A 22,551-nucleotide genomic window follows, 5' to 3' on the forward strand; every position below is an offset into this window, starting at 1 on the left:
TGCATGGAGCTCCATCAGTCCTCTGCACCAGTTGGACTCTGCCCCACCCCATCCTGAGGAAAGAAACCCCTCTGTTGATCCAAGGGATCCCTTAAGCTGCAGAGGGAGCTGCCCCAGCTGGAGCCTGGGGCCCAACATGAGGCTGGGGGGGTGGGAGAGGGCCAAGCAATTCATAGGTTGAACAATGAGGGGATAATACAGGGAGACTGGAATCTGGACACAGGGTGGGGATTGGGGCTGGACACAGGAGGAGATCAGGACACACGGGACAGGTGAGGTGGGGTTTAGGTTGCAGTGGGAGACAAATGGGGTTGGAGGACACTAGGACATGGTGGGAGGCAGATGCGGGGGCTAGGAAAACAGGAGGCAGGGAGCAGATCATGGGAGCAGATGGTGTGGGGGGAATAGGACATGGGTACAGATGAGGCAGGATGCTAGAGAAGGGGGTCGATGGCATGGGGCGACAGGACTATGGGAGCAGATAGGGTGGGGGGCAGAACATGGAGGGGCAGGACCCTGGATGGTGGGAGAACTGGGGAAAGAGGAAGACCCCAGAGGCCAGATGAGTTGTAAGATAGATGGGGAGGCAGGAGTCAGATGGTCTAAGACACAGAAGGAAATTCAGAGTAAGGAAGATTAGAACAGAGGATTTAGGACATGGGGGAAAATTGGGGGGGCTGGGCTGGGCCCCAGGGGATGGGGCAACTGTGGGGGGGCAGGTCATGGGGGCAGGAGAATTAGGGCAGGGAGTGCTACTTACCTGGTCATAGCCCACCCCAGGGGGCCCCTCATCCTCGGGTTTATCCAGGGAGAGGCCGCCAGGCCTTGGGCTCTCCTCAGTGTTTTAATAGCATGAACTGCAAAGAGCCGCAGGAGACACATTCTTCTTAGCATATGCACAACGTTCCTCAGATGGCACGTGACCAGGATTCATCACCAAATTTGGTCCGCTGGGTTGGACAGTTTGCCCGGGTCGGGTATTGACAAGGAGACATTGAAGAGCCATTTGTGGCTTGCGAGCCTCAGTCTGAGTATCACTGCCTTGGGGTCATACTTATTAACACTAACTACATTTTGCAGCATCTTCACTAAGGTCTACCACGATTGCTACTACTGGTGGAACTGAAAAGGTGTTAGCAACAGTCAGGAATGTTTGAAATCTTCTGTACATGTGGCCCATGTTTTGATTTTTAATGGATATAGCTGTTTGTTTAAAATTCGGGCTGTCAAGCGATAAAAAATTAATCGTGATAAACAATAATTTAATACCATTTATTTAAATATTTTTGAATGTTTTCTACATTTTCAAATATATTGATTTCAATTACAACACAGAATACAAAGTGTACAGTGCTCACTTTATATTTATTTTTATTACAAATATTTGCACTGTAAAAAACAAAAGAAATGGTATTTTTCAATTCACCTAATACAGGGGTTCTCAAACTGGGGATTGGGACCCCTCAGGGGTTGCGAGGTTATTACATGTGGGTCATGAGCTGTAAGCCTCAACCCGAAGCCCCGCTTTGCATCCAGCATTTATACTGGTGTTAAATATATAAAAAAGTGTTTTTAATTTATAAGGGGGGTCACACTGAGAGGCTTGCTATGTGAAAGGGGTCACCAGTACAAAGGTTTGAGAACCACTGACCTAATACAAATACTATAGTGCAATCTCTGTATCATGAAAACTGAACTTACAAAGGTAGAATTATGTACAAAAAAAACCTGCATTCAAAAATAAAACAATGTAAAACTTTAGAGCCCGCAAGTCCACTCAGTCATATTTCTTGTTCAGCCAATTGCTCACACAAACAAGTTTGTTTATATTTGCAGGAGATAATCTTGCCCACTTCTTGTTTACAATGTCACCTGAAAGTGAGAACAGGCATTTGCATGGCACTGTTGTAGCCGGCATCGCAAGATATTTACGTGTCAGATGTGCTAAAGATTCATATGTCCCTTCATGCTTCAACCACCATTCCAGGGGACATCTGTCCATGCTGATGACGGGTTCTGCTCAATAACAATCCAAAGCAGTGTGGACCGACGCATGTTCATTTTCATTATCTGTGTCAGATGCCACCAGCAGAAGGTTGATTTTCTTTTTTGGTGGTTTGGGTTCTGCAGTTTCTGGATCAGAGTGTTGCTCTTTTAAGACTTCTGAAAGCATGCTCCACTCCTTGTCACTCTCAGATTTTGGAAGGCACTCAGATTCTTAAACCTTGAGTCGAATATTGTAGCTATGTTTAGAAATCTCACATTGGTACCTTATTTGCATTTTGTCAAATCTGCAGTGAAAGTGTTCTTAAAATAAACAACATGTGCTGGGTCATCATCCAAGATTGCTATAACATGAAATATATGGCAGAATGCAGGTAAAACAGAGCAGGGGACATACAATTCTCCCCCAAAGAGTTCAGTCACAAATTTAATTAACACATTTTTTTAACGAGCGTCATCAGCATGGAAGCATGTTCTCTGGAAATGGTGGCCGAAGCATGAAGGGATAGACAAATGTTTAGCATATCTGGCACATAAATACCTTGCAATGCTGGCTATAAAAGTGCCATGCAAATGCCTGTTCTCACTTTCTGGTGACATTGTAAATAAGAAGAGGGCAGCATTCTCTTCTGTAAATGTAAACAGACTTGTTTGGCTGAACAAGAAGTAGGACTGTGTGGACTTGTAGGCTCTGAAGTTTTACATTGTTTTGTTTTTGAGTACAGTTATGTCACACACAAAAATCTACCTTTGTAAATTGCACTTTCACAACAAAGAGATTGCACTACAGTACCTGTATGAGGTGAACTGAAAAATACTATTTCTTTTGATTATCATTTTTACAGTGCAAATATTTGTAATAAAAAATAACATACACTTTGATTTCAATTACAACACAGAATACAATGTATATGAAAATGTAGAAAAACGTCCAAAATATTTAATAAATTTCAAGTGGCATTCTATTGTTTAACTGTGTGATTAAAACTGCAATTAATCGTGATCAATTTTTTTAATTGTGATTAATTTTTTTAGTTAATTGTGCGAGTTAACTGCGATTAATCGACAGCCCTATTTAAAATGCAATACAAATTAATTGTATGCAAAACTGTACATCAGCTGGTACTTAACTCAAATCACTGATAAACATTGGGAAGTGAATCATGGTAATTCTGTGATACCAACACTCAGCCCTAGAAAGATGGAGGCTAGGGAGGAGGAATATCACGTGCTTGTGCAGAACAGCACTGTGGCATACTCGTACTAAGTGCATGCACAATTGGAATGTTCCATGCACACACATGGACACTCTCTTCTGTGAGATGCTACTGGTTAACTACAGGGCTAGTTTAGTCACTTAATGTTGGCTATACCAGAACGGAGGACCCAGCACCAAAATTTTATGTAGAGAGTTGGGGAATCTGAGTCCAATTAAGATAATTTTGTAAAATGGTTCCTAGAGAAACACTTCTTTTAAGATTTTTTTGTTTTGTTTTGGCAGGTTTCAGTTGTAACTTGTTAATTCTGTAACCTACCAATAAAAGACAACTAAACAAATCTTTGAAAGTTTAAAATAATAGTTTTCTTACCAAACAAATTGTGTGAAATCTTAGATTGCTTTCCCTATGTACCATATAAGAAGATGTTATATTAATCACTTATACCTTCACAACAGTGTTATTTTTAAACCTACCATCCAAACAGAGCTAACATGTAGGGGCAAGATCAGCACAATACTATTATCAAAAAAGGGTGATGAGAGGAGTAATTCAGATGCTGTGATAGCATTGGGAGCACTAGTGCAGCAGAACTGTGAAAAAGGATGCTGCCTTAGCAATATATTATCAACCAATCCACTTTCCATATTATAAAATTTTATAACCCATTGGGAATGTTTTCATAAAGATATCCTCTAATTCATAAAAATAATCTCATTGTTTGTTATAAATGTTGGAGTTTATCATGGAACTTAAATAATAATCCTATAACCTTCTACGGTGCCTTTCATTTGAGGATCTCAAAGCATTTGAGGCATCAGTTTGGGTTCACTGTATATTTAAACTGGTGGTTTTTCTATTTAGAATTTTTGGCCTTAATTCTCAGTTCCTTTATTTCTGCACTTAGCATTCCTGCACCTTTGTGATCCCAGACTCTGAATCTGGGTTTTGCCAACAAAGAGGAGCCATGAAGCTGGCAAAACCAGACACTTGAGGATCCCTCAGCAAAAGGGGATTTACCCAGTGGCATAGGGCCAGTGGAACAGCCCTACACTGCCCTTCTTTGCAGACCATGGCATAGGTGTGTTCTCAGGATCAACAGAGAGAGTGTCAGTGGTGGGAGGAGGCATGACTGGAGCATACCGTGGCCCAGCTTTTTAGGGCTGTTGCAAAAGTGAATATTAAAACCATCTGGCAGTGCTCTAATTTATGACAGGAACTAGACCCGGGTGGCTCCAGAATCCAGGATGTGCAGAGATGAATCAGGACTGGGAGTAAAGTGGCATAGAACCATTCCATCAGTCCTGTGCTGGCTGTGAACTTGACCCAAGGGCCACTCCTACCCAGTTTAAGGCACCTTTATACATGCTGCTGGAGTGACAACAGAGGGCCGTAGGGCAAATGAGAATCCCTTTGCTTGTTATTTGATTAGATGCCTATTGATAAGGTGTAAATTTATTCAATAAATAATTATGCCTAACATCACCCCTCTGAGGTAGGTGAGAACGATTACAGTCAGCAGGTGAATTTAGGCCCAGAGAGATGAAGTAATTGCCCATGGTCACAGACAAGGGTCCCAAGACTCCTCCTGACTCTCACAGCTGACAATTTTCGGAGGTGGGAACAAAAACTGTGCATGGTGATAACAAGTTACCTGGGGGTGCGACACTGGCACCTCATAGTGCCGCAGGATGCTGTTAAAAACCCTGCCCTGAACAATTAAATCGCCCTTCCCCTCGCCCTGCAGAGTCCCAAGCCCATGGCATTAAGCACTACCCAACCCCTCCCGGTGGGCTTTGATCCCCCTGTCTCCCCGCAGCACCCCCTAGCCTTAAGACACTGTGCTGCTGGCCCTCCGCCCAGAGGTCTGACACCCGTTTGCTGCGCTGACGACCACCCCTTGTAAAAGCACTGGGTGCGCGAGCCCCGCTCTCCCCCCTGAGCAGCACTGCCACTCACTCGCTCGCCTGGGCGCCAGCCCTGGCCCTGCCTCTCCCAAGAGAAGGCTCCTCCCTCTCCCCCACTAGGGGCCGCCCAGATTTCAGGCACATGCGCAGAGGCGCAGTAAACAGGCGAGGCGCTCCTCCCCCTTACGGCCTTTGCGTGCCGCTCTCGGGTAGAGAGAGCGAGCGGTGGCGGCTGCGCAGTGGGGGCACATCCGGGCACTGGGGCAGGATGAATGCTCCTTTCCAAGATGGCGGCGGAGGGAGGAGGGAAGGAGATGAACGAGATTAAGACCCAGTTCACTACCCGGGAGGGGCTGTACAAGCTGCTGAGCCACTCGGAGTACAGCCGGCCCAACCGGGTGCCCTTCAACTCGCAGGGCTCCAACCCAGTCCGCGTCTCCTTCGTCAACGTCAACGACCAGAGCGGCAACGGCGACCGGCTCTGCTTCAATGTGGGCCGGGAGCTCTACTTCTACATCTACAAGGGGGTCCGCAAGGTACCGGGGCAGCCGGGGGGCGGGAGAGACCAGGGCCCCGAACTGCTCGGAGCACGAGGGGCGTGCCAGGGGCGAGCTGCTTGGCTTCAGTGTGATCCGGGAGCCCTACCTGCGAAGGCCGGGGAGCCGGAGGCCAGGCCAGGGGAGTGGGCTTTGCCCTACTGTGAGCTCAGCACTTTTCAGGGGGGCGGGATCCCTCTAGGCGAAGGGTGGAGGCCCTCCTAGGTGGAGTCGGTCTGTGGCCGGGAACTGTACCTGCTCACAGAGCCATGGGGCTTGCATGGTGTCGGACCGTGTGTGTGTGTGGGGGTGTGTGTGTGTGTGTGTAGGGGGTAGAGGTGTGAGGGGGAGAACCCTGAGAGAGAGGAGGACTAGTGTTGGGGGTTACCTAAAGGATATAAGACTGGAAGTGACTTCTTGGGTTGTAGAGTCTAATCCCCTGCTGTGGTGGGCAACTCTGTTTTATAAGCCCAGTCATACATTTATAAAGCTACATTTAAAAACTAGTTAAGTTAAACAACTCAGTCATCACCAGTAGCTAAAGTATGTTCCTGTGCAGCCCTTTCTTTTGGCTCGTTTGGGCAGGTTTGGTAATGACATAGTAACTCTGGGCCTGTCTCACCTGCTGCTACAGGCTGAAGATTATGGGACTCTCTCCGAGGCGTGTTTGGTGTTAGCATGGGGCTGCCAGATCTCTGACAGGGTGGGGTTTTAGGGTTATTATTATTAGGGTTAACCTTATTTGGAGAAAAATTTTCACACTTAAAGTGAAAAATTAGAGTCTAGTGTTATAAAGTGTGAACTAACCCCAGGACTGTCTCCAGATGTGTCTAGTACAGTGAGCTGAATCCTCTAAAGGCCAAGACTTAAAATTTCTAAATATAACAGCAAAAGCTTTTATCATGAGAGAAGTACTGATGCAAAATAAGGCTCCCAACCTGTGAATGATATTTGGTGGTGCAGGTCTAATAGCTTGTGCATTAAATGGCTAGTATACTATATTAATGGGCAAATTGTACCTACATAAATATATATAATTGCTGTTTTGACTTTTTGGTACTACTTGGTGCCTTACTTCCTGGTGTTTAGTGAGGCATTCTGATAATTTGCATCACCAAGTGAACAGATGTTACTTTTAATATATGTAAGCATAGGCATAACCAATCTCAAAGTTTTATTGAGATATTATCTATTTATCTTGGGTACATATGAACCCCCCCTCCCAATTACTAAAGTATGTGAGCACCTTACAATATTTAATGTATATATTCTCTGACAACCTTGAGATGTAGGGAAGAGTTATTCCCACTTTACAAATAGGATTTGAGGCACAGAGAAACTTACTGACCTGCCCAAGGTCACATGGGAAGTTTGTAGCATAGCAAGGAATTGGACCTGGGTTTACACAGTTCCAGGTGAATGAATGTCCAAACCACTCTTTCTCTTGCTTGATAATTCATGTAAAATGTAAGCACTAGCTAATTGCTGAGGAGAGTTAAGCCTAGTAAGGATCAGTTGGTAATGACTAGCAACTGAACAGACCCAACTTGTGTTGTCTAATTGTATGCATTTGTTTCATACACACATTTGAATTGACATTTACATAATTTAAGTTAATCATATGATGAGTCTTGATAATTTGGGGATGTTTTAAGTAATTGTGAATTAAATTTAAATATTAATTTGGTATTTAAGCACTTAGAGTGAAGTTATTGAACAGTTATCTGTCTACTCATGTTAACAAATAATATTTGTAATACTTCCATTTTATAATCCATAGTGGCCTTTTCTACATAGGAGTCAGTGTAGATGATGGTTAAAATCTGTCCATCTTCCAACCCTTGTAACTGCTAGGAGTCTATCATCTTTGACTTAGTTTTCAGTACTGAATAATTGCAAACTTCTGCAACTGTTTTATTTAGAGCAGCTCTTAATGCAGCCCGGTTACAGGACATGTGACTCTTACCAATCTTTTTTAGTCATTTGTTATCACACTTAAAGTAAAGAAAAATCTAGAGGCTGAAAATATGCCATGAAAATAGGGAACTGATGAATTTTTAAGTGCCAACTTACAACTTGTAAGTCTTATTTGCATTCTTCTAATAGCTTTTCCAATATCTTTAGTAAAACAGTATTTAACTTTGTATTTTTGGCCTAGCAGCAGTTGAAAATCGTACTGTACTTACCTGCTGGATGTTTGTTTTGGGTTTTGAGACATACTATAAATGTTCTAAATATACTATTCTTACTTCAAATAATACAGTAAAATATACTAGAAGTTTAGAATAGAATTTGTGTTGGGCAAAGCAAAGCAATCCAATCTTATCACTGACCTTCAGAACAGGTACTTTTAATACCATAATTACTAACTTCAGTTTAAAAAGCCTTAAAGTAACAGCTGAAATATATTAAATGTATCCAAATGAAAGAAAATATTATAGATGAGAGACTAGGGAAGTTGATCTGCCATACATTTGGAATATTGTATTCATTATGAATGTATCTAGAAATATTGATGAGCTTGAAATCATTATGGCCTGTGATTCTGTAGATTGGGGCCTATGGCTTTGGTTCTCTTTATGTAGAAAATTGGCATCAGCATAGGGAAGATTGTCTGCTGACAGTTACAGCTGTCAGAATGATTAACATAATTTTCATAAAGAGAAATGCCGTTTGTTATAAAATTTGCTACTGTTTCTTGATATGGTGTATAAGATAAGTGAAAGAAGGAGAGCTCAATGATAGATTAAACTAGAAGTGTAAAACACTGCCTTAAAATGAATAAATATAAACTGCTGTAAACTTCACATACAGCATGCTTCTAAAGTTGTCTCTAGACTAGAGAACATTTAGCCAACACTAGCTAGCTAAGACTGATTAAACTTGGCTACTTAGCTTGCATCTATAGCAGGAAAACACCCTTAACTCAGTTTTAGCAGGTTGAGCTGTAGTCTAGCTTCTGCTAGTGAACAGTGTCACTCTGAATTTACACCTGGAAGCGAGGCTTGGTTTTGTTTGTGTGTAGTTTGGCTTGTGTTATGTAAGCCTGACTTAAACTTTTTCTCCTGATCAATTTAGCTAGATTAGACCAGTGATGATAGTTCAGGTACTTTAAAATGTTAACTACAGCAAATGCAGGTTTGTATTTTAAAGCTGCAGTATAACTTAGATTAAAAAGAAATTAATTTTATTACCTCTTCCTGCCTGTTAAGAGTCTTTAAAAAGCCTTGTTCCATTAGCTTCTGTTCCTGTTGAAGTTAGAGAAGGAATTGCCATTATCTTAAGAAAAAGCTGGGTCTTATTCCTCAGTTTTAGGTAACTACCTGCAGTAGGAACTTTTACAGGTAAAGAACTTTTATTTAGTATGTACCATGCTTTATTTAACCATGAAAGAGCTAGCAAAGTAAACAGATATTGCAACGGCACACACTATCTTTAGGGGAACATATCGTAATAAGTTTATATGTTATTGTGGGCCAAGCATATGTGCGACTGTGCTCTACTCCATGGGAGAGGGTTCCACACTCCTCCAGGAACTAAAACTTTGATTACAATATGATGTATTCACCTTAAACACCTCCAAAGAGGTATCATCCCCTGCAAAGGTACATATATACTGGTTCAAAGTGAGTTTCCACACACGAGGAAAACAAAGAATATTTGGCTTTAAAAGGCTACATGTAAACTGACTCAAGGCTGCCTTTCTGATCCAACAAATGGATAGGATCTTCTGTCCTAGAGCCTCAACTCTTGCGGAAGAGTTGAAAAGACTTTAGCCTATCAGAGCCCCATAAGACTGATGGATAACTTCTGGTAAGCTTTTAGTGTGCATATAGGCACTCTTATTGATTTTAATGTTTTCTCTGTAATGCTTTTGCCTTAAGAATAAAGGTGCTTGCTTAGAAAGAACTGTGTGGTAACTTGTAACTGCTGGAAATACGCTGTTTATAGCCCTCAGAGAGAAAGCAAAGCACAGGCGCTGGCCATTAGGTGACTGGCTTGCTGGGGATATCAAAGTGTAAGGCACGGAGTCATGCAGCCTTAAAATTCTGGTCTTGAGGGAGAGATGCAGGTCTCCACCCAAGAGAAGTGATGGCTGGGAGCCGGAAACTTTAAATGCGTGCCCTTGAGTGACCAAGGAGGGGGAATACAGGTGCAATTACTGTGAAACTATGACAACTGTCTGCACTGGGAACTTCTGCAGGTTATGAACTTTTGGTATGTACTATATTGAATTCAGCCGTGGAAGAACTTGGAAATAGTTAAAATGTTTTGAAATCCCAATCTGAATGAGTCCAAATCACATTCCTAAAGGGTATTTATTCCTTTAGGATACTTTTCTTTATCTGGCTGCCTTCACGTTCCAAATCAGATTTGTCTGCCATTTCTGTTTTGTGAATTAATCTTTAGTTGTAAGTCTCTTTACCCAGGCTACTGAATTGTTTGTGTTGCTTTAGAGATGAATCCTATGTAAGGATTGGTATTCCTTGTGACACTGTGATGCTTTCTTAACCTGGTTTCTTGAGGGTAGAATCGGGAGTTGGGTCCAGTGTCTAAGATAGAGAAAGTTTGGAAGAACCTACTTGTTTGCTATGAAAAGTCTCCAAGGCAGTCTGAAGGATTTTTTCCCCCAGACTGAAAGTCTCTATCAGAATATGTTTAGAAGTGAACTTGAGGAAGGTAGCAGGAAAGAATGAAATACTGGAAACTTGAGAAGAGCAGATGAGTTATATGCCAGCTATTTGATGTAATGAGGCTTTTATGCAGTATTTTCTGTCCCGTTACAACAATCCAAAGCTCAAAAAAACCTGTTAGTAGATTCTAACCTTGTCTTAAAATTAGATCCAGTGGACAGGGGAGTGAAACTGTATGTTAGTAAGGAGAAGTTAGGGTTGTGATGCAATTAGGTGTGGCCATTTTAATGAAATACTTGGCTAGTTAAGTGTTCTTGGGAGTGCTGGTATGTTCCTGTGGTTTTTGTTTTCACCTCCGCTTCTGGACTGAGTGAGGCTAGTTATGTATAACAATCTCCTGTTAAGGTGAAAGCTTTGCTGGAGGTGAAGTCCAGAGTTGTTTTGAGAGTGATCCCCTCTTTGGGTGGGGAGTGCTATCTCAGGCTCACTTGGGAGTGCTCTGGGTTGTATGTTTCAATCTTCAGAATAAATTTCTGTCCAAAAGATGATGTTTCTCCTGGAGGTCCATACTTGTGAACTTAGCTGCTGCAGTAGTTATGACCTTTCAGTGGTTGCTATGGTAGTGTGGCAAAGGGTTAAATAGTGTGTGGGTTCTGGTTGGATTGGCAAGTTCCTTTGTACCTTTATGGTGAGCATGGGAAGACTAAGCAAGATATAATTTTTCAAGTATAGACCAGGTAACTGAGACTTGCCATCAGATACATCTTGTTTGTGGACCACAGGGCATTCTTTGATAAAAATGTTGTTCGGTTCATGTTTACAAGGTCAGAGATGAATGAAATTAATGCCATATATGATCTAATCATAGATGAACTCTCCTGGCTTTGTACATATTACCAAGTTATAACTGAATTTAGCTAGGCCTTAAAGGCTAGACTTAGGCATTGCATCACCTAACCCTGCTGCTCAGTGGAATCCTCAGCTCGGAGTTACTCTCCCTATACAATAATGGGGAGAGTAAGGTGCCTAAGAAAAAGATTCACAAAAACCAGCAAGCTCAGTTGTCAGATGCCTAAACTGGCATGGCCTAAGCCCTACCATCCAAAGCAAATTAAGTGCCTAACTCAAGGCCAGAGGGAGGCCTTGGATTGGGGTTCACAGCCGTGAACCCCCTTCTGGAGTCAGGCACCTAAACAAGATTAGCCCTTTCTCATGAAGAGACCCCTTCCCCCACCTCCTTATAGTCAGTAGTCCAGTGGTCAGGGCACATGCCTGTGATGTGGAAGACTGATTTTTCAAATTCTTGCTTTGCCTGATTTGGAGAAGGAATTTGACTTGGGTCTTCCATGTCCCAGTAAATGCCTTAACCACCAAGAATCTGTCTCTCTCTCTTTGGCACAATAAATATTTAATTATACTAAGTGGAGCAGTTGCAACAAGAGAGATTAAGATCTGTCACAGAATACCCAATACCCTGGTGGTTAGGGCAGTCGCTTGGCATGGGGGAGACCTGAGTACAAGTCCCTGCTTCACATCAGGTAGAGCAAGGATTTGAAAATGGGTATCCCACATCTCAAGTGCCTTAACTACTGAGCTACAGAGTATTCTGAACAAACATGTCACAGTTTCAGGGTAACTGCACCAGTTTTTCCTCTTCTGGGTGCTTGCTGTTGGTGGACCGTGCATAAGGGTTTCTAGCTCCCAGCCATTACCTCTCCTGGGTAGAGCTCTGCATCGCACTCGCTTCTGATGTGAGTTTTTAAGGCTGTACGGCTCCCTGATTTACACTGTGATTCCCCGCAAGTTGGATTGCCTAAACAGTCTTTGCTTTCTCTCTAAAGACTATGACCAATGTATTGCCCACAGTTACGTGTTACCCCACAGCTTCTTCTAAGTTAGCACATTTATTCCTAAGGTAAATTAATTAGAGTTAACATCTTAAATCAATAAAAGAACCTACGTGCATGTTAGAAAGCTTACCAAAGGTAACCCCCATCTTTGACCTAGAGCTCTGGTAGGTTTTAGTCTTTAGTCATTGAGTTTAAAGCCAGTAGGGACCATTAGATCATCTAGTGTGATTTCCTGTATATCACAAGACACTTGCACACTAAACCCAACAACCGAAATGAGGCCAAAGTATTACAGCCTACAGGAGACTAGGCTATTATGTGCCACAAGAAGAGAAAAGGAGAGACTGAAGTGCACCGTCAGAACCCACAACTGGGTTTTCCCTGTGGTTACAAGTTTATCTGCCTTAAATTCAGAACCAAAACAGAGGCTGGGAAGATTACCCATTTCTTTATACTGCCCAGGCCTTTGATCTTGGCCTTCTGTAACAGGTAATCAACAGACCGGGTTACCCAATGAAATTAATGGGCAACAGGTTTAAAACAAACAAAAGGAAGTACTTAACACAACGCAGAGTCAACGTGTGGAACATGTTCCCAGGAGGAGATGTGAAGGCCAAAAGTATAACTGGGTTCAAAAAAGAATTGGATAAATTCATGGAAGCCATTGATGGACCTAACCTAGTCAGGGACACAACCCTATGCTTTGGATGTTCCTCAGCCTCTTGACTGCCAGATGTTGGGATTAGACAAAAGGGAATGGTTCACTTGCTAATTGCCCTGTTTTGTTCATTCCCTCTGAAGCAGTTGGCACTGGCCATTGTTGGAAGGCAGGATCCTGGGCTAGATGGACTATTGCTCTGCCCAGTTTGGCTGTTCTTATGCTCTCTCCTTGGGAGAGTAACTATAAAAGACTGGGGTTTTGTATAACCGGAGTTGGGTAATTTGCATTAATGTCTCCTTAGTTATTACCCAGAAAATCCACTTAACACTACTTATCCCAAAAGTTCATACTTGTCTGGCACATTTTCTGTATAGTCTTTTGAACTTCCAGGTCTCACATCTCCTCCCTCGAGAGGTTGCACACAATTTTGGCCCACCATAATAGATTAACTTAATAAAGTAAGGCCTTCCAAGGACATTGCAGGAAATGGCTGTATCTGTCATAACACACACACCAATCACCCCAAAAATTCTGAAACTGGTGACCCCAACTATCTTTTGTGTGGGTTAGGTGTACTCAGTCTTCTGAGCTGACTTTTGTCGTAGCAGATCTACAGTACAATTTTTTTTTTAAACGGGGTTCGTTGTTTTTTAAACAGTGGGTTCATGTTAAATGTTAAAAATGCTTAAATTAACAATTGGCAAGCTTCAGAACTGTTTCAAGGTTGGGAAGTGTATGTTGGAAATACTTTAAAATCTGTTGAAATGTTGCATAAGTATCTCAATTACTGTAGTTATACTGTTTGTTATGGTTTAGGATGATCGCCAACATAGTGAAAACAGATACTGACTTGAAATTCTTGTGCAGAAATGGTTTTAGGAGCAGATAGGTTAGGGATGTAACAGGACAAAAGTTGTGGAAGAACAGAATTTACTGTGCAGTCGAAATGTAATTGACATAGTGTGAGTTATCGGAAAGAATGCTCTTTCATTATGCAAGAAAGCAGTTCAAGAGGGAGTTAAATTACAAACCTAAAAGGTACAAGTTTCTAGACTTTCTGCAAATCTGTCTCGGTTTTGACTGTCCAGGTCGAAATTAGACTGACATTTTTCAAATTGGACTTAACCATTTTGTCTTGACCAGTGTGTCTTCTTGATAATGTAAATCCTAATGTTCGAGATTGTATGATGTTGTAGAGTTCAGTAAGGGCCACATCACACAGTTCTTGGGTTACTGAAGTCTAATTTTAAGTATTTGGGTTCACTGGTGAATGAAAAGATACAATATAATGCCAAATGCTATTCTGAACAAGAGCGTCAACTTCTTAAAATGTACTGCAGTGTACAAATTGCATGGGATTTACTGTGTGCAGCAGAATATAGACCTACCTTATTAAGCAAGAGGCGATGTCCCTGAAGATTCTCCAGACACAGAGCATGATTCTTACCCACTTCTATTAGGAGATCACTTTCATTAAGCTACCAAGTTATGAGAGTCTCTTGGGACATGTTTCACTTTGTAAAACTTTGAGAAGTTAGATGTCCTTTTATATCAATGTTCTGTTATTACTGCTAGTTCTTCACTAGAAGATGCTAATAAGGGCTCCACATACTGAATGTCTTTAAAAAAAATTTCATGAGTCATTTGTGGATTTTTAAATTCATGTAATAATGCCTTTGGCCTGCAACAAACAATATAAAGAAATACTCTTACTCAGTAAATCTGTTAAGTTGTTATCTTGTACTAGAAACCATGGTGAGAGACAAATCAAAGTACAAGGAATTTTAAATGTCAGATTGTGTTGAAGGTCAGGTTTTTATTCTTTAGAAAATTGGTTTTGTTTTGTTTCTGCGTTTCTGTGTAAGATTAGTGCATACTGAAGTTTTCCCAATAAATTCAAATGTTTTTTTAAAGAGAGTTCTATAAAACACTAGCTGTACATAGTAGCCACATAAACACTACTCTTAATCAGAAAGGTTATGTATATTCATACTACCATGAAGTTAGTGTTTTACTGCTATAGAGGGGTGCCAAACTAGTCCAGCGGGACAAGGGCCAAAGGTAAGATGCATCAGAGGCTGGGAGAACTGCATAACTTCAGATCTGCTCTGCCCCACAACTCTAGGACCATAAATAGGACCCTACCAAATTCATGGGCATGAAAAAGGCTTCACAGACCGTGAAATCTGGTCTCCCCCTATGAAATCTAGTCTTTTGTATGCTTTTATTGTATACTATATGGATTTCATGGGGGAGACCAGCATTTCTCAAATTGTGGGCCCTGACCCAAAAGGGAGTTGCAGGGGGGTCTCAAGGTTATTTTAGGGGGGTCACAGTATTGCCATTCTTCCTTCTGCACTGCCTTCAGAGCTGGGTGGCCAGAGAGTGGTGGCTGTTCGCCGGGTAGCCAGCTCTGAAGGCAGCGCCCCCCTTCTCCCCCAGCTCCCCATCAGCAGCGTAGAGGTCAGAGGTAATACCATACTGTGCTACCCTTATTTCTGCGCTGCTGCCTTCAGAGCTGGGCGGCCAAAGAGTGGTAGCTGTTTACTGAGGGCCCAGCTCTGCAGGCAGCAGCACAGAAGTAAGGGTGGCAATGCCATACCACTAGAACTCTGCATGGAAACAAATTTATACCTGTGGGTGCAGATATCTGCGAATATAAATCAGTATCTGTGGAACTGCAGGGCTCTCCTAGGAACCGCAGTGGCAAAAGGAGCAGAACGTTGGGCTGTTGCTCCCAGGAACTAGCACCCTGCACTGGCAGCTCCATTGGCATGGCTGTACTGCCCCCGACCCCGTCCATTGGGCGGGCACCATGCTCATCGCATCTGTCTCTGGTTGCGATAGTGTGCAAGTGGCACACGTGCCCAGACAGGAGCCGCAGACAGTTGCATGGCAGGGCTGAGGGTGGTACAGCCAGGCCGGAGAAGTTGCTGGTGTAGAGCACTGGCTCCTGCGAGCGGTGACTCCACGTTTTGCTCCTTTTGCTGCTGCAGTTCCTAGGAGAGCCCTGCATCCGCGGGTATACATTTGTATCCACATAGGGCTCTACATACCACAACTTCTGCGCTGCTGCTGGCGGCGGTTCTGCCTTCAGAGCTGGACTCCTGGCCAGCAGCCACAGCTCAGAAGTAAGGGTAGCAGTACTGCAACCCCCACTACAACATTTTGGGTCAGGACTCCTGCAATTACAACACGATGAAATTTCAGATTTAAATAGCTGAAATCATGAAATTTACTATTTTTAAAATCCTATGACCGTGAAATTGACCAAAATGGCCTGTGGATTTGTTAGGGCCCTAACCATAAACAACTGATAACTTTTCTAGCAACAGTCTACTTTCCCTGTCTGCTCCTGTGGAGGGCACTCAGCCACAGGTATAGCTCAAAAGTACAGCTCTATAACTTGCTATAATCAAGTTCATTAGAAACACCTGCTCACTCAGGGCTAGTAGCAATCTGTAGGGGCCTGAGTGGGACTGGGAACTGCCGTATTCTTTCCCAGAGAGGAGTTGAGAGCAGGGGAGCAAAACACCTTATGCAACTACTTTTTTCTGCAGGAGAGAGAAGCCAGGTACAGGGTAATTGGAGCCACTATTGTTCATCCTAGGGGGAAGGGTGTAACTGTAGTTGGGAGAGAGGAAGACTAAGAGCATAAAGTAAAAACACAGGTCTGAAAGCTTAAGAGGAAGGAGGTAAAAATGTATTGGGGGGGGGGGAAGTTAATGTTAATGGCAGGGGGAGAGAAAGGAAAGAATATACAATGAAAACACAGTATTGATCATTTAGGATAGAAAAAAAGTGCAGTGAAGGCAGGAGTGGAAAGGTATCAAAAGCACAGGAGACATAGTAAAATACATTTAAAAATACTGAGATTGCCTATAGGGCAGTGTTCCCTCTAATTTTTCCCACACATGTGCAGAATGAATTTTATGTGCACCAATATGGAGGTGATGTGAGACACATCACCTCCCTATTGATGCACATAATAAAACTCATGTGGTGGGGGTGGGGCCGAGGGGTTTGGAGTGTGGGAGAGGGCTCAGGACTGGGGCAGAGGGTTGGTGTGCAGGGGGGGTATGAGGGCTCCAGCTGGAGGCGTGGGCTCGGGGGGGGGGAGGGAGGTTGGGGATGAGGGGCTTAGGGCTGGGACAGAGGGTTGGGGTGTAGACTCTGGGGTGGGGTCCAGGGTGATGACTCCGGATGGAGGTGCGAGCCCTGGGGCTACGGTGGGGAGAGAGGACTCCCCAGTGGGGATCTGCAGGTCCCCACACTGCCGCAGGGGCTAGGAACCACCTGCAGCAGCTGGGAGCTGCGGGGTACCCCAGCTGCCTGCATCTCTGGGGGTCCCTCTTTGCCCATGGGGGCTGGGAGCTGTGGGGTGCCCCCGCCTCACCTGTCAGCCACAGTGACCGGGAGCTTGGGGGGTTCCGCTGCGGCAGCTGGGAGCTGTGGAGTACCCCTGCTGCCCACAGCTTGGGGGTTCCCCCATGGTGGCAGGTGCCTCCAGAGGCGGCAGGGGTACCCCTCAGCTTCTGACCACCACAGGCTGAAGTCTCAGAAGTCACTGGAAGTCATGGATTCTATGACTTCCGTGACCTCTGTGACTAAATTGTAGCCTTAACCATGAATACAACAAAAGCTCCATCTTTTTCACTTCCATGACAAATGTGACTTAATTTTTCATAAATCATGTTCTTTGTAATCTATTGAGCAAGATTCCCATGAATTGTAAAAGTCTGGTTCTAAATATCCAGGTGCATGTAGGAGAGTTACCTTTAAGTTTTAAACTTTTAGTTTGAAACCATTTGTATAGTCTCTGTTTTGCAGTAAGTTATCTAGCTGAAAATGTGACCTTGTGACTGCATTTTTCTATACATTTTTTCACTTTGCCAGTATTTTGCCTTAACTTTTGCATTATGGACACCAGTCCTCTAAAGATGTGCTAAATAACTTTAAAAATTTTATTGCGACCTCATGCATAAGTTTCGAGCAAGTGTTCAGTTACATAATGCAGTGATCTGAATGCTTTCAGGGGTTCTCGAACTGGGGTTTGTGACTTCTTGGGGTCATGAGGTTATTACGTGGGGGTCACGAGCTGTCAGCCTCCACCACAAACCCTGCGTCAGCTCCAGCATTTAGAATAGTGTTAAATATAAAAAAAGTTTAATTTATAAGGAGGGATCGCACTCAGAGGCTTGCCGTGTGAAAGGGGTCACCAATACAGAAGTTTGAGAACCACTGTGTTTAACAGTTTGGTTTACTAGGGTAATTATTAACTATAAAAATAAATTAAACAGAGTATTACAGCTCTACATGTGTTGCTAGACTGCCTCTTTCAGATTAGGACAGACGTTTATTAGAATGAACATAGATGGATTTGTTATATTTTACTAACCGTTTCTAAGACTTCATTTTGCAGTTCTAGAATTTTTTGAGTACATGGAGCCTTTTCTGATGATGGGATGAGCCAAAGCACTGAAGTAGGAAGTTACTTACAAAACGAAAGGTGCATTGCCAGAAAAGGTTATATTCAAGAATCAGGCCCCATTGGGATTCACAAAACCCCTGGTCAGCTACCCCTGAATTTTGTAGATGCATAAACTTGCTCAGCACTTAATTTTTTTTCCAGTAAAAGTTCCATAGGCACCTATGTTTCAGCCTCTAAGCATGTGTGCTGCAGCCCCATGCCAGGCATTTGGATGGCTGAGCCCCAGAGTGATGCACAGGGCATTCCTTTGCCTGTGGGGTTCCAATCCAGTAAGTATACTCAGACTTTGCCTACTGGATTGGGTCCCTATAGCAGAGCTTACACAAAATGGCCAGGGGAGGAAATCCTCCCTCATAACTTCTAGCCAAGTGCTTAGGATTCTCACCTGAATTGTGGGAGACCCCTGGTCCGAGTCCCCCTCTGCCTGAGGAGAGAGAGAGGTTTGAACAGAGATCTGCCACCTCTTCAGGGAGTGTCCAAAACACTGGGCTATAAGCTATTCTGATATTGGGCTTTCTCCGCCTCTCCTGTTGAAACTGTTGCACTGTAGATAATAGATAAATTATAAAATTCATTGGAACAGGGGACTGGATCCTGGGTCTCTTACCTTTCAGGTGAGTACCCTAGCCTGACCAAACTATGGTGTACACTTTTTCAAACCTTCTAGGGAAGAGGACGATGATGCTGAGCATAGGGGTGAGTGAAAGCACATGTGAGGTTGTAAGGCTAACTTACCATTCCCACTTATTGCTCTAGCAGCTGCATTGATGCATACAGATTTTTAAGTAGGTAATACCTGTTTGAAGTTAGATGGCGGTACTCTATAGCAATGGAGTATTTGTCAATCCTATTCCATGTATGATGTGGCCTGGAGCCTTATTATGCCATGTATCAAAATATTACTTTGTAGTCTTATTACATCTGTATAAACTTTTTAAAGGGGTTTTGTTTTTAGTATGGTACCGGTAAATATTGTGTGGCTGTAGAATTCAACTGCTCACTCGCTACTAAGTTTTAATGCTTACTTACGAAAGGTGATATGGGTCAGATCAATGGTTCTCAACCTATTTATCATTGGGGGCTGCCTATGCAGCTCTCTGTTATGTAGGCCACATCCACACACTATATATACTTGTACATCTACCCCCCCAAAAAAGTTCAGTATTTGTTATATGACGACAATACAATTCAAATCAATATAGCACCTTTCATTTCAACACTGGCAAATGTCTAAGAGCATTTTACATTAGCCAAATAAGTCAAAACATTACCTGCTAAAATTAATTTACTATAAGGGTGGCAAGGTATGGTCCGTGCTGCTGTTGTGAGTGCGGCTGGGGTGAGCACCCAAAGAGCATGGGTGCGGAGCCCCAGGGACTGCCGCCCAGCACTCAACCCCCCCATCCAGGGACTGTGCCCCAATATCTACTCCCATCCAGGGATAGCCACCAGTGTGTCCCCCATGCATTAGCTGTACCCCCTTGGCTGCATGTAGCTCAGCAGTGCAGCCTGCCCTGCCCACCTGCCGCTGTGGTCCTAGTGCAGAGGAGCCTGCTCCAGCCAGGGTTACTGGACTTGCGATCCTGTGGTGTTGGGAGGAGCTGAGCACCCTGGTCTCCTGCTGATGCTTCGGGGCCCGATCCTGTGCCACCCTATTCTCCCCCCACTGGCTCTGTGCTGGGGCAGGTGCCCCTCCTGCCCCGCCCTAATTACAGCCCTGAGGATGTCACATGGGCCACAGCAGGGTGCTGATTAGGCCACAAGTGTCCCATGGTTTGACAACCACTGGGTCAGATGAATACTTAAGAAATTACCATTCTGTAATTGTTTAGTATTAGCTCTCTATCTCAACAAGAGACTTTAATACAAACAGCTAGAATTTCCCTAAATGTTTTTTTCTTATGTTCAGATGCAAAAACCATCTACTTGTATCCACATCAAATTAGCATATTATGCTAACCTGCTTTTGGTAACTTGAATTTTGACTCTTGAACAAATTTGCATATACCCGGATGAAGCAAAATGTGTATGCTAAAAAGGCTCTTCGTTTGAAGTAGTGACTTGTGGGTGCAGGCGTTAAAAATTCACTTATCTGGGGCAAGTAGGAAGCTTTCCCAGATGAGTTAGACAAGAGTTAAGTCTTTCACATCCATTTTCCTAACATGGGTTGCAAAACTGGGGCCTCTGCCTAGTTTAAAAAAAAACAAAACATTAACAGGTTCTTTTCCCAATCCTGATGATGTATGCCAGAAGCTTCTAGACATATCTTCTAATTAACACATGTCCGTCCACCCTTGTATCTGGTATTAGGTCAACCTTAGTTCTGGCTGGAGTTCTTTGAACACTGCTTCCTTTATAATAGCTTCTTGCTAATCTTGAGTTGGTTAGAGGGTTTAGTACAAATCATCGTAAAGTGGAGTGAAGGAGGCCGCTAGTGAGATCTGTCAGTGCTCTGAGAAGTCTATTCCCCTGCCTTCATAAAGTACTGGAAAAGGTGAGGCTACTTTAGTGTCTACTCATGTGCTGTCCCTTAGTCTTGCTTTGGAGCTCCATTTAAAATTTTATTTTGTTTGTTTGGTTTTTTTGCATTATCCCACATTTAGTGTTTGACAGATTTTAAGCTCCATGTCCTAATTGCTGGAAGGAGAAGGATCTTGGGCCTAAATCTACACTAGAAACTTTTGCTGGCATAGTAATGTTGGTTATGAGTGTGATTCTTTTTGGCAGTCTTTCTGTGCTGGCAAAAATCATAGTGCAAATTATTATACTGGTATAAAAGTGCTTTTGCTGGTATAAAGGAAAGATGGTTTGGTGATTAGGGCACTAGCATTGGACTTGGGAGACCTGCATTCAATTCCCTTCTCTGCCACAGACTTCATGTGTGACCATGGGCAAGTCACTTAGCTGCTCTGTTTTCCCAGCTGTAAAATAGGGATAATGTTCGTTACCCCCTTTGTAAAATGCGTTGATAGCTACTGATAAATGTGATAAGAGCTGGATATTAATTTCACTCAGCTGCTGTTTGGCAAAGCTATGAGACGCCACAGAGGTACTGGAGCAGTTGGCTTGCAGAATTGGGAAGACAACACTGCTTTGTGTATGTGCAGTTCTTATTCAGAAGACTTTCTTGAAGGATTAAACTTCATTTTTAAAGCTTTAATTTTGCAGATGTTGGCTTAGCCTCTCCCCACATTTCCCAGGAAAACCTTCCAGCTTATTAATGTGGGCAAATGGATTTGTTAGGCACTAAGTACATAACAATTGGGGGAGGAATAATTCCAATGCCATCTTTTGTTATCTTGTAAATAGAAATATAAAATTATGCTTTCTGCTGCTCTTGTAAATTGCAAAGCATCAGACAACTTATTTAACTTGAATTTAACTTTAAACAAGAGCTTTGATTACAAGTAACAAACATGTTGGGTGAAAGTAAAGTAACAGTTCTGTATGTTGGGAGACCTGGATTGTACTTGAGTGAGACTTTCTGCCTTCTACTCCTAGAACTTCTAAAATAAGATTTAGGCTTCCAGTTTAGATGAAGTGCTTGGTCTGTCCAACATGGTAGCATAGCTCAGATATGGTTAGTCCCATCTACTCTACAGGATGAATTTGTATTGCAGCCAGGTCCTCAGTACATGTTTTTGCAGGTAGTTTCTTTGTCTGCCTCAGGTTCCTGCTTGTAAAATGAGAATATTTACTTGCCACACAAGGATGTTAAGAGCCTTTTGAGAGACATGGAAGGAAAATGCTAGAAGCTTGAAGTAACATCAATACAGCAATTGGCAGTGTACAATATTACATCTTTTCTGACTATGACCAGATATGGCTTGGAGTAAAAGCATAAACCAGTTGGGCCTATTTTTGGTATTGAAGTAGTGGCTCCTCCTTGGCAGATACTTTATTTTATTCAAACTATTATCATCAGACTGTTTTAGACTTCTAGAATAACAGGGAATTAGTTTGTTTATAGAATATTAGTAATAATCTGATTTTTACACTTGTATTTTTTTTAACATGCTACAACATGATGGAATTATTTGGGTTGGGTATGTGTAAGATAACACCAAAATTCCCTGGTATTCCTGTGAGCCAGTAAGACCTAACAGTCCGAAAAGATCCATATTTACAATCAGAAATTGACTCATACTGAGCTTTGCAATGAAGAGACTATAACGTGATTATCAAGCACTGTTACAGTGAAATAAGTTTCTATAGCAACATCAGATGCAATACAGGGTGCAGTTATGCTGA

At 42.9% G+C, this 22,551-nt stretch overlaps 1 protein-coding gene across 9 annotated transcripts in view; it reads left to right on the forward strand.

Annotated features, from left to right (window-relative positions):
* Window positions 1-5,313: 5,313 nt before the first annotated feature.
* The window catches only part of WDR20 (WD repeat domain 20), an 83,489-nt gene continuing 66,251 nt past the window's right edge, over window positions 5,314-22,551 (forward strand). For 5 of the 9 annotated variants that reach the window (XM_065593615.1, XM_065593614.1, XM_065593612.1 and 2 more), the window contains exon 1: window positions 5,319-5,664. In XM_065593615.1, the coding sequence (XP_065449687.1) occupies window positions 5,401-5,664 (264 nt within the window). In that variant the 5' untranslated portion in view covers window positions 5,319-5,400. Of the gene's footprint in view, window positions 5,665-22,551 lie in introns of all 9 variants that reach the window. The other 4 variants (XM_042858189.2, XM_065593616.1, XM_042858188.2 and 1 more) reach the window with 3 other exon arrangements.

Source organism: Chrysemys picta, chromosome 4, assembly GCF_011386835.1.
Source record: "Chrysemys picta bellii isolate R12L10 chromosome 4, ASM1138683v2, whole genome shotgun sequence".
Taxonomy (NCBI): Eukaryota; Metazoa; Chordata; order Testudines; family Emydidae; genus Chrysemys; species Chrysemys picta.